Consider the following 12,504-nt stretch of genomic DNA (forward strand, 5'->3'; position numbering starts at 1 on the left):
CACCCCAACAATGGAAACAGCTACCTTCCCCACATATTGTGATAGTATCAGGGTGCATTGTGAACCAGTATCAACTAACACTCTATGTTTCTGTGGCTTTGATGTGCCAGACCATCAAATCCACACTATCCAATAGACTCTATTATCCCATGCCTCTTCCTGGCTAGAGGCAGGGCCCCTCTAGCCCTGGTTACTATTCCTTTCCTGGGCATACATAGTGGAGGTTCCTTACAGGGGACCTGACAGATCATCCTCCCTTCTGTAATATCCGGCACCTTGGTCATAAGAAGTTGAGGCTTCACTTTAGCGTAGCTCCCTTGGTTAGTGCTTCCCTCCCTGAGCCGACACACCCATGCAGCCAAAACAGAAGTGGGTTTCCCATGTCTTCCCCATGGTCACGCAGAAAGAACCACAGGTCACTCATGAAGTATACCCTCTCCCCTCAGCTGGGGGGTGTTGGGCTCTAACTTTAGGCCTGTGACTCACACTGGTGCTGCACTGATCTTCCACATCTCCCTCTTGGAGGTTCTTGACCACGGCAGACACATGAGCCTGCATCGGGCCATTCATAATACTCTCAAAATTTCTAAGCTTGTTACAACAGAGCCCACTGTTTCTCAGCTGTCATCAACATTAATCATTGCAATGAAGCTGGTATATTGAGATGGACCCAGGTTTGCCAGATTCCACAGCATCTGCCCTGTGCACCTGACCTTGTCAGGGTCATTGTCACGCTGTCCATCCCTCCCAAAGAGTACCTCCAATACTGCCACTTCACTCAGCTGCTGGATCCCTTCCTCAAGGGTCTTCCAGTGCATTCTATGTTGACAAACCTCTCTCTTACACTCATCAAAAGTCTCTTCCAGAGGGAAAGGAGGCCTTGCTCCCTTATGAATATCTGATCCACACCTGAGTCCTGGGTCAAGGATCCCAAATTCCTTGCCTCAGTACCATCCAGTTGAACATCTGCTCCCATAAGGTCCCAGACCTGAAGTAATCAAGTTGTAAAAGCCTCAAGGCTTCGTCATACAATGTCTTTTCACAGATTACAGAGACTTTCATACAACAGGGACTCAGTAATGATTTCAAATTCTGGCTCCCTTGCTGATTGTGAGGGCCCTCCTTGCCGATCCTCATTATCTAGGTGCCTTGTTTTCATCCTAGACTTCCTAATTTCCACAGGGGCGACTGCTGCTGGCTGTGACTGCCTTTGCGATTCAGCTGGAACCAGGACAGATGTAAGGTCTATGGGTTCCACTGTAGCATCATTGGATTCTCCCTCTTTAAGGCAGGGGGAGGGTTTCTCACCAGCTGGGGAAAGGTACTCCATCATCTGTCCCATCGTGCGCATCTCCTTCACTATAACTCTAGGTGGTTCCTTTCTGAGGTGGGCTGTGGGGCAGGGTCAGGCTCTGGGGCAGCATCCCTAGTCTCCGGGGTAGGGTCAGGCTCTGCAGCAGCATCCCTGGTCTCTGGGGTAGGTGTGAGGGTTGTTATCCAGGTCAATCCCCCCCTTATCTCTCAATGCTAGATAGAATAGGTTTAACAGGGGTATCAGCAGCATCAGCCACAGTATAATATCATTAGCATTTAGAGCAGATGTGAACTCCTTGAAAACTAATGAGGTGGACTTAAAAAACTGGGTGATGGGTTGGGAGAAAATTTTCCCTGCTGTCACTTCCTCACAGCAAGTACCATTATTGAAGTAACCCCAAAACCACACTGTTAGAGTGTGAAAGCTCTGGATCCATGTATCCGCCTTCCAGTGGAAGTTAAAAATCCATTAATTCCTCACCTGATCAACCCACCAAATGAACCGGATAATAGCTACAGTAATTTTGGTGATGGGACCCATGTTCAAATAAGGGCTTCCAAATGGGAGATACAGCTGTGACCACGTGGAGTCCAAACCAGGTTAAGCTGGACAACATGGTGCTAGCTAACACAAAACCTTAGGTAACTCAAGAACAGCTATTCCTTTTTCACCCGCCTCTCAATGCCCTCAGACCCTACATCTGGGCGCCAAAACCTGTCCTGGTTTGAAAGACAGGTATTTGCCAAGAAAGCCAAGAGTCCCTCCCTGAGATGGAGAGTGCAAACCACCCCCATCCCCTCCAAATTATTATAATTTTGGAATTAGGGGGTCTCAGGCAAAGAGCATGGGGATCGGAATAACTGCTCTTTATTAATATATCTAACCAGACAAACAAACACAACAACAGCTATGAAAATTAACAACAAAACAGAACAGTAACTCAGTTCCAATCCTTTTCAGCTGCAGACACTCATTCGCTGCACTCAGTACCGGTGATGGGGTCAGGGCAGGTCTCACACAGCTGCGGAGGGCTGGGACTATGTCGGCAGTGTCCCAGGTGGGAGAGGATGGAGGAAGGACTCCCCACTCACCATGTGGGCTGTGGCACTTGGCTGAGTGCTTGGAGGTAGCAGCCTGGAGCGGGGAAGGCAGTAGTGCAGTGTCTGACAGCAGAGAACATGGCTCCCGGCGTTGGGATGGCGGGGGGTGGTAGGTAGCAGCACCGGGATGTCTCCCTCCAACCCCACCAGCCACTGAGAGAGAGAGCCAGCGCAGCTACCCTCCCCCCCACACCTCTTTTGTCACTAGCCATCCGTGAGCTAGGGTGTAGCTAACAAGTTTTCTTAGCGTTACAATGGGGAAAATTCCACAGAGAGAAAAAGGGAAAAAACCCCAACCCCCAACAAATATTTAATTAAAGAGATCAGCAGCATAAGAGTTACATCTAAGATCACTGCTAGACTTAATTATCACAAACATAGCTTAATGGTAGAGGATCATCAAGTTCTTCACAAAGACAATCAACAAATGCAAGCCCAACTCATCACTACACCACCACATTTTCTGCTATACAATGCTTGGATTTTTATACTATTCCCATTGGACTTGGCTTCAATAATAAGTTTAAATAAACCTATCGGGACATACCATCTATATCTGCAACTGCTTCCTAAACATCGCTCCTGGTTACCAGATGGGACACTACACTTTTCTCCCTTCTCCACCCCCCCAAACAGACAGCTGAAGAAAAAGATGCTATTGCTTCCAAAAGCTGACAAAAGCATGATAAGAAACATTCTCCTTCCTTTCCACGTGAACTTCAGAATACCAATTTATTGCTATCTAGAGCTTTTCCCAAACAGCAGACAAACTCTAGCCCCTTTCCTCCTAGTAGAGTACCAGTCTGCTACAAAGCAAGAACAGCAACCTGCTATACTCCATAGTCTATGCAGGAAAAGCTATGGAAAGTTACTGTGCTAACACTCAGGTTGTGTTTGCTACAGCTTCTTCTGCAGGTGTTTCCTGAGAGCTGTAAGAATGGGCATGAGTCATGCACACCATCACACAGTTATCTGCCCATGCTGCCACCTACATGGAAATACTCACAAGCCAATTAAGTGTCATTTTGTACTGAACTGCAAGAGACCTTGCAACCTGAACTGCAGCATTACATTGCTGATGTTCTGCTGGTCATGTGCTGGCCCCAGGGACTACTTCTCATTTGTCCTATTTTGCAACAGGGTGGCAGCGGAAATCTCAAAGGCACAGAGCAGAGGCTTGAAGACCAAGGAACAGAAAGTATCGTGAAAGAAAGCTACTCACTGAAGCATAAAGATTCACTGGTCATGAATAGAGACATTTTTAAAAGCAAAATTAGTGCTGCCAAAAATTAGCCATGAGAAGTTGAAACAGCAAAATGGAAAATCAAGCTCCACATAATTTAAAGATTTCCAAAAGCATTTTTCTCAAGTTACTGTTACACAAAAGCTCCTGGGAAAAGTATTCTAAGCAGTTTTAACACTCCACTTTGCAGTGATAAGTCATAAGTCAGTTGGCTTCTGTTTGTCTGGGAAATTCTAATTCCATTAAGTAACAAGCTGTTTTAAAAAACTCAGCCAGCCAACCAACAAAAAAATCCCAAACCCAGCCTTGTTCACAGTATTTTCCTTTTTGTACTCATGCTGCTTGACGATTTCTGTTTATGAACTTAAATACTTAAAGTTTAAAAAAATGACACTGCATTATCAGCAAAACATACACAGCTAAAAATGCTTGTTAGCACTAGCCAAGGGTAAGGAAGGAAAGGGAAGGTTGATTAAAAAAAAAATTTAAAACCCTAAATTATATTACTCCTTGAATGCTGTAGTTTTGCAAGCTTTCTATAGGCAAGGTACAGGGCAAGGTTCCCTGCGAAACACCTCTCAGCTAACAGCAGATCTCCTCCAATTATCCCCCTGTGCACTGCACAAGACAAAAGCAACTTATCCTGGAGATGTTAGCTCCTTTTCTGGCTCCAAAGACCATGAAAGGAGTGGGTTGCCTCTTCCAGTCGACTAACCCACTTATATGAACCTGCAGTTAGCAGCCTGCCAGTAGCTATCAGCTCTCATACACAGTCCTTTATAGCACTGTGGACAAGTGTATCAGCATCTGAAGACAACTAAGGATGCAATCTGCCTTAAAAAATGGGAAAAAATGGCAGTATTTATATAAATTATCTAGAAATTATATCAGTATTTGTAACGATATACAGAAAGATCAGAGAAAATTCAGAAGGTCATCAAGCTCATTTCCCAACTTCACAACTTACATTAACTCTCATACAGACCACAATAACTTTATTTTTACTCCATGGATGAACGTGCTTTAAGGATAACGCTGGAGCAAGATGCCATCTTGAAGTCCATTTCATCCTGAGTTCTCCTATGTAAAATTCTATTTGCAAAATGCTGATACATACTTAGAAAGGGAATATATTATAATTTCACATTAAAACTAAACCTTGTAACCTCTTCTTGAAAAAAACCAAGAATTTTTAAACCTGGACTGAATGAAAACAAATGTCAGTATCTTTTCTTGAGAGTTATTAAATCCAGCTATTTGCTCTTTCTTCTGGAGCACAAACATTCGGACAAATGCTACAATCATACAGTCATATATTATTTTTTCCTCTGGGCTCTGAAACTCAACCTGAAACACCTAGAACAGATGCACAAGGAAAGGGGACAGAAGCATACAAACTAATTCTGGGAAAAGTGCTTTAAATCTAAAAAATGCTTTAAAGCTAAAATGTTTAACACTGAATCACAGAAAACATCTATCTGCACATACAGAAAGGTAGTGCTAGAACACAAAGCCCAGCTGTGATTTACTGAATTTAGAAAGACGCAGTGCATACAAAAATCTACTGCAGTATTGTATTTTTAATATAAACACCATTCCTTACAGACCACACACTTCTGTACTGAAAAATATATGTTCTAGTATGACCTGTTAGGTACCATTATAACATTTGCTCAGTGTTGCATGTCTAATACCTTCAATTTCTGTCTCCAGACATTCACCCAGTCCAGTTATACGCCCAACAGTTACCAGGACACATTCCTTTGTTTTTTGTTCTTACCTTCTCTCCACTAGAGTAGAAGAAATAACGCAATCGGACAATGTTACAATGATCCAACTTTCTCATAATCTGGAGCTCTCTGTTCTGAAACAAGAGAAAAGCAAACAATTGGAAAAACTTTTTGTGAAAAAAGATAAAGTACCATCGTGAACACTTTATCCTATAGATACAGAAGCTGACAAACCAAACAACAACTAAGTTGGAAAGAGGCAACAGCTTTCACATGTTATTAGTATTTACTGCAATTGCTTTATCACTGAAAATGCTGCCAACCTTGAGTAATTTTCCCTCTAAAATAAATGTCAACAAATCCATCACATAATCCATTAATTATCTGTTTGCTCTATCACAAGGTCAGTGGCAAAAGGCAAGAAAACATTAACATCCAATTTTTTATTCTGATCTTATAATAATACAATGTATCAACCAGAAGGATGGGAAGCCTATCTCCTCTGAATACTGTAAAAATAATACAAACATTGTGAAAGCAAACATAACACTTCCACCTAGGTTTCCACCTTTCTCTACAGTGCAAGAGAGGTTTGTAACAAAAGATTTTTTCCACTACCATTCTTTTTGCAATACTAACAAAAAGCACCTGAAATTCATTAGGTAACTCAATTTCCACTTTTCTTCAACCAAGGTTAAACCAGTTTAGACAGACAGAATAATAGCATTATTTTCCTGTTTTATACCAACCTGAAAAAGCTGTTAAAATAAAATCAGTTTATCATATGCACAATAAACTGGGAACTTTACTGCAATATCCATTGCATAAATGAGGCCTGAAAAAATGAAGGATCTTACAGGTTAGCAGGTAAAAACAAATGAAGTTTTGAAATGCAGGTATGAGTAAAAACAAGCAAGAAAAATTAGCACAGCTATGCTTCTCACACTTCATTCCACGGCTGTTGCTACAATACCTTTTTCCTCTCATCACATTTACACAATGCTGCTTTTTTCTTTCTCAATTAATACACAATCTGTAGCTATGAAAATAGAAGGCATTCCACTTTTTATTTCGATCACGGGATTGCTAATCATATATTCTAAGCCAGCAAGAACTAATACACGACTAATTCTCTGGTCTTTACTAGCATCATTAACTCTGGCCAAGTTCAAAAATACTTGGGAAGAGAACTCTTTAGCCACCACACATTTTCACACTTAAGTGCACAAAAACTAATACCCACTTTGAGCAGTGCTGCTATCGAAACAATGATTTCAGATTCTGTGTTATCAGAGGGTCACATACGGTGTCTGTCACTACAAGTAATTTTTAAGGAAATCCATGAGAACCACTCAGAGCTTCTAATGTGAACATGGCTACAAACTCTGCTTTTAATTCCTCTAAGACACGTAGCCTTAAAAAAAAGAGGCGCTATATAACATGCAGTATCATTAATCCTATCAACCCTGCCACCTGCTGACTGAAAAAATACTTCAGTATTAGCCAGCTCTTTACAAACATCTCACACAGTTATCAGCTCGCAATTACTCAGCCAGTAGTTAAGGAGAAAGGAAGTCCCTCCCTGTACCTGCCTGGCCTCTGAACTGGTTAAAGCCTAAGACCGTTTGGTGCATACCACAACAGGCCTATTTTTTACTGCAAGATGAAGAGAGAAAGTAAGACAAAACAAGGATAACCTGTGAGGCTTTCATATGGCTCCTGAAATCTTATGGAGTAAATTAGTGAAAAAGGAATATAGGATTCACCACATAACCTCGTCAATATGCCTCATATCTCACAGAGTAAAGCCTTCTCCTGGTAGGAACAGGAGCTCACATATTCTCTGCTTACTCATTCTTTATTAAATCCACTAAAAAAAATCAATTTTGGGAGTCATGGCTGGGGCTCCTGCGTTGCATAGCACAATTTAAACTTCAGATCAGCAGCATCCCATCCTCTTGTCTTGTCGAAACCACTGCTGGCCATGGAGTATCTCCCTGGACCACGCAACATGGGGCACATTTCAATTAGTGAGTCAAAGCAGGGATGGCTCTAGAGCCCAATTACCTACAGAATTACCTATTATGACAGAAAACTAATTTCTCCTCTTGGCTTTACAACATTTAACAGTATCACTACAGGATTAAACCTAACACTTCAGGTTCTAGCACTTCAACCAAATTCCACTAGCATTTCACAGCCCAACATAAGGCAACTAATTTCTTCTTCCCTTTCTCCTCCTGACTGTGAAATGGGAATAATACTTTTTATCTCATTGATTTACTGGAAGAAACATGAATATGCTAAGCATTAATGTGCACGTATTATTTTGGTAATATATCTACTAGTGTCTTAAAATACCTGTACAGGTTATCGCTTCATGTTCTTTAGATAGTGTACATGCTGATTGGATACACTGGAAAAAAGAAATCAGCAAAAGTTATTCTAATGCTAGGCTGAAGTTCTATTTATACTCTGGTATCTCATCCTAGCACAAGCACAGTTTCTGCCTACTGTGATGCCTTCTACTTTGATCCATCTCCTTCAGGTCTCATCCTGACCATCTGCTGCAGCTGAACAGAGTGTTTCAAGAGGTGCTAGTATCAGGGATGTCATGAACTAGTTACACAGTAACACATATCTTGCATCCTGTGACTAGGCAGAAGGAAACATATCTAAACCACAATCTTAGCCAAATAGTCACCTCAGCCATCTTAAAACCAAACTGATTTCTAATCACCACTCCCTGGTGGAGTTAAAACTGGAAATACTTGAACAGTTGCAAAGCTTAAATTGGATATGGCAGGGGAACAGCTACTGACATTCATGTTCAAAAATTACTTTTTTCTCAGATGAGTATTTCAAGTCATCTCACTTTACAGTATACTTCCCTGTATACATCTTAAATTGGTAACAACCTTTTCACATTATGATGTGAGCTATTAAATACCAGTGCAGAATTGCTTAGAGGGGAAGGGGATATACCAGGTTATAACTAGGGAATCTTTAGTGAAATAAGCAGTGACAGATATCATGCATCAAGTGCAAGAGACAAAATGCATGTCTAAAGATAATGCAAACTAAAATAATTTCAAACCATGCTGATAAGAAATGCTGACAGTGCCTATGCAAAACACAGGGTAGGTGAAAACCTAAGGCTCATGCTTATCCTTAACTCACTTTTGTCTTGCAAGAAACATGGATGGAAAGCCAAAGACTCGAAGAGGAGGAAGTAGTTATACTTTCCTGTTCTCCCACCCATTAAACATGAAGGAAAGGGTTTTGTTTTCTAAAAAGTGTATCAGGCCTGGTAACCAATGCAGAAAGCAGTACTCTTCAGGCACTCACCTTGCCACAGGACCCAGGAGACATCTGCTCCCACCAAAATGTGCTGTCATGGCACATGTTCCTTTGAGGAGCTGCAAACCCATGGGACTATGAACGGATTACTCAGCAAATTTTCTGCAGTTCGATTTCTTTATCTTAAATAAACTTCTTTATCCAGAAGGCAAAGGCTGCTTTATGATCAGTGCATTTAAGCCCTTCACTAACTACTGAAGCAAATGCCATGGGACAAAACCCTGTTCATCACTGATGAAGACAACTTTCCTAGACCAGACTGCCTTTTATCTGTTCATTAAATTGAGGAAAACTGGTTGCTCATCAAGATTAAAGATTTGGTTAAAGATTGCCAAATAATCAGATTTATAACTTCAAAGCACAGACAAAGTTCATGCATGAAGATTCCTGCCTTCTCTCCAAAATTACATTCCCAATCCCTCAGGGCTCTGCTAATGCTGCAGGTGATACGATACCATCAAAGGAAGGTCACTCCTGCCTTACTACTGTAATCTGCTATTACAGACTATGATAACCATCACTCCCTGCCACACACACTCTCCTTCCTCCCCCCACCCAGGGATTTCTAGAGCTAAAAGAAATTGCAAGCATCACTCCTAGTCTGATTCTTCGCATTGTCCCTGCCTCACAGCCTCTCCATCACCTTCTCCCTCCCCTTCTTACAGCAGGGGATAAAATGACTAGCTCATCAGACATGAGGCTTTATAGACTTGCAAGTTCCTGAACTGGACCACAGCAAATGAAGATTAAAGGTTTTGTACAGCTCATGTCAACATGACATAGTCAATATACACCCAATGAAGTGGAGAAATATAACCTGGATCCAGTTCAGAAGCGAATTCCTCAGTTTTGTTAGCTGAAGGGCAAACTGGGTTTTGATTTTTGTTTTTCTTCTGAATCGCCTTTTTAAAGTCTCAGCAAGGCTCTTGGAGAATTATATTCAGTGAAGATGAAATGGGAGAAATTAGGTATTTTTGCTTTTTGCCACACCAAGGTCATGACCTCATTATTTTAAACAGATGAAAGTACGTATCTCTTGAACTTTTAGAGAAGATATCTTTTAGATGGAAAGGCAGGATAAGCTACCAGTCTAGTTCAACAAGTACCTTCAGCAGGAGACTTCTTGCTTAAATCAAGCAGGAGCAGCAACTAAGGTTAATGCTTATTTCTGCATTTTTTAAGTAATTGCTATTATTCTTAGTATAATAACTTCAAATTATGAAGATCAGTACCTTGTGCTCTTCTATCAGATTGAAAAAATTGAAATTAAGCATAATTGCATGAACTTTGGCATTACAGACAGATGGAAGCAGCACAGGTAGATCCAAATTTCTCAGTATACACACTATTCCTGCTCTTGTATATGTTGTGTTTACTATTTCCTCCTTTTCTCTGCTTCCACCATAATCTTCTCCATTCTATGACATTTCTTATCCTTCACAGAGGTTTTCCCACAATGAAGAGCATAAGGAGAAAGACATGGGCAAATTGGGGAAGAAACCAGTTTCCAGCAGAGATGACGCATGAAGACAGTGATGGGACATAGGGCTTGCTTCTTCCCCTCCTCCTGCTTCTTCCCATTTCTACACCCAGAATGACTCATCACATCCACTCACCCTCACCTGCTGCACTGCTGAGCCTGCCCTGAGAACAAGTTCAGGCTGAAACCTTGAGAGATTCAAAGCATTTTTCATCCAGCAGCAAAAACCCTCTTTATTCTCACCCTCTCCCACCATAAGAAAAAGGCAGACTCCAAGCACAAGGCAGCAGGTACATGCTCAAAGAACTTTCAGTGTGATCCTAGCCAGCTAGGCTCAGTACCCTGCAGAAACAGCTGCTTGCACAACAGTGAAGCCATACCTCCTAAAGTAAGCTTTCCAAAATTGACTGAAACAAAAAGGCTCAAGACCACAGAGGATGTCATTGAAATAGCACCAAGTCATTTAGTACGTTTTCACTAATATTATTACTAAAGAACCAATCCTAGTATGAGTGGCTTGTCCTAAGCTTAGTAATCAGTCCGCAAAATAAAAGCTGCACCATATCCTCTCTAAAAACTCCTGAAGTTGCCTGACCCATTCCTCAAAAGATAGATTTAAAACTCCATCAATCACAAAGGTGCTTTTAACACTATCCTGTTGTCAACAAAACTATTACAGAACCTACTCTCACAGAACTGATTTTAAGAGAGATATGATATTTTAGGCATTTTACAGAACAAAGGCTAATTCCTACATCCATCTTGCCCCAATATATCACAAATACATCAGTGCTTGGAGACAAAAGTAGTGCAAAAGGGGCTTAACTACAGAAGTCTATGCTGGTCATCAATAGCTATCCACCCATGTTAACTCCATTTTTTAGGTAAGCAATTTGAAGCAGAGACAAGTGTCAACAGGGATCACAGTCTTACTCATTTACATCTGAGGCGTGGATTAGGACAAAGCCCCAGTCTCCATCTCCTGTCAGTCATGGCATATTTATAGCACCAGCAGATCTAATTTGGGGTGGTCTCCATTTTTAGCACACCTGTTCATCTCAAAATCACACAATCATGACCTTTAATCTAAAAATAGAGGACAATGCCAAAAAACAAATACAATATCTGCCTGCATCTATGACATATTGAGCTGTGATGCCACAATACCCACTACCCAGTTCTTTCTGTCCCACAGGTGACTGTTGAATACTTGAAGGCCAGCAGGTCAGAAAGTCCACATACCCTGTCCTGCTGCAACCTCTACCAATGTGTAATACATGCATATGCACAGAAGCAGTTTCGAGAGTTAGCAACACTTTTGTAGCAACACTTCAAATTTATAACTCAAAAAGTCACAGAAACATAGATCGAATACTAATTTATATATTACTGACATTCTCAGATTCCCTAAGGAAAACAAAAAACAAAGAAACAAAACTAAACAAACAAAAACTTGGTGATCGCCATCAGCAGTTTACAGTTCAAATATAGAATTGCTGTTTTAAATACCTTCACCCTCCACCCCTTCCTTATATCTCTTCCTGCTTGCCATTAACAGAAATCTCAAAGGCTATGTACCTATACAACAGGAGAGTAACGAGCGCATGTGCACCATGCTACACAAGGGCATGAGCAGGGGAAGCTGCCAGGGGGACCAAGATACAAAGTGCTGGTGGTGTATGCACTTCTGTGCAAATGGCACATTGTGGCTGCATCATGCTCTGTTTTACTACATAACCAGAAGGAATCAAAGGCTCCAAACCCAGCTACATATTGCTACCAAAATCCACAACACTTTTCGCTGTTTTTCATCCTGCAAAAATCTGAGGCTGCAAACACTGCAAAGTGTTCCTGATACGCTGGCCTGCAAACACCCAGAACGAGTCACAGGCACAAAACGCTCGTGTCAGCTGTATTCTGTCCAAAATTTATTACTGAGTACACCGACCTTCAGCCTTGGCATGGGCACAGAGCAGGGCAAAAAGTGTCAGGTCTGAATGCAGCAGCAGCAGGTAGGACCTGCCTGAAGAAGCCAGTGCACAGAGTATGCTGGGCTGGAGCTGGAGCCAGGCCAGGGCAAGCTGAAGGCACAGGGTTCAGGCGAGTGTAGGCTGTGCCACCAACACACTCCCAACCTGCAAACCTGTGACTCATTAACAGCTTGACTGAAATTTAAGAGCGGGCAGGGGCTGAAGAAGTCAAAAATATGCTTTAACCTAAAGATCCAGAGTAACGAGTCTGTGCTGGGTTGACGTGGCCAGAAATGTGTATTCTAT

The 12,504-nt window shown here is 41.7% G+C and overlaps 1 protein-coding gene across 2 annotated transcripts in view; it reads right to left on the minus strand.

Moving 5' to 3' along the window:
- Positions 1-12,504, minus strand: part of GSK3B (glycogen synthase kinase 3 beta) — a 146,207-nt gene that overhangs the window by 60,585 nt on the left and 73,118 nt on the right. For both annotated transcript variants that reach the window (XM_056494430.1, XM_056494422.1), the window contains exon 3: positions 5,439-5,522. In XM_056494430.1, the coding sequence (XP_056350405.1) occupies positions 5,439-5,522 (84 nt within the window). The remainder of the gene's footprint in view (positions 1-5,438; positions 5,523-12,504) is intronic.

This window comes from Oenanthe melanoleuca, chromosome 1, assembly GCF_029582105.1.
Source record: "Oenanthe melanoleuca isolate GR-GAL-2019-014 chromosome 1, OMel1.0, whole genome shotgun sequence".
Classification (NCBI taxonomy): domain Eukaryota; kingdom Metazoa; phylum Chordata; class Aves; order Passeriformes; family Muscicapidae; genus Oenanthe; species Oenanthe melanoleuca.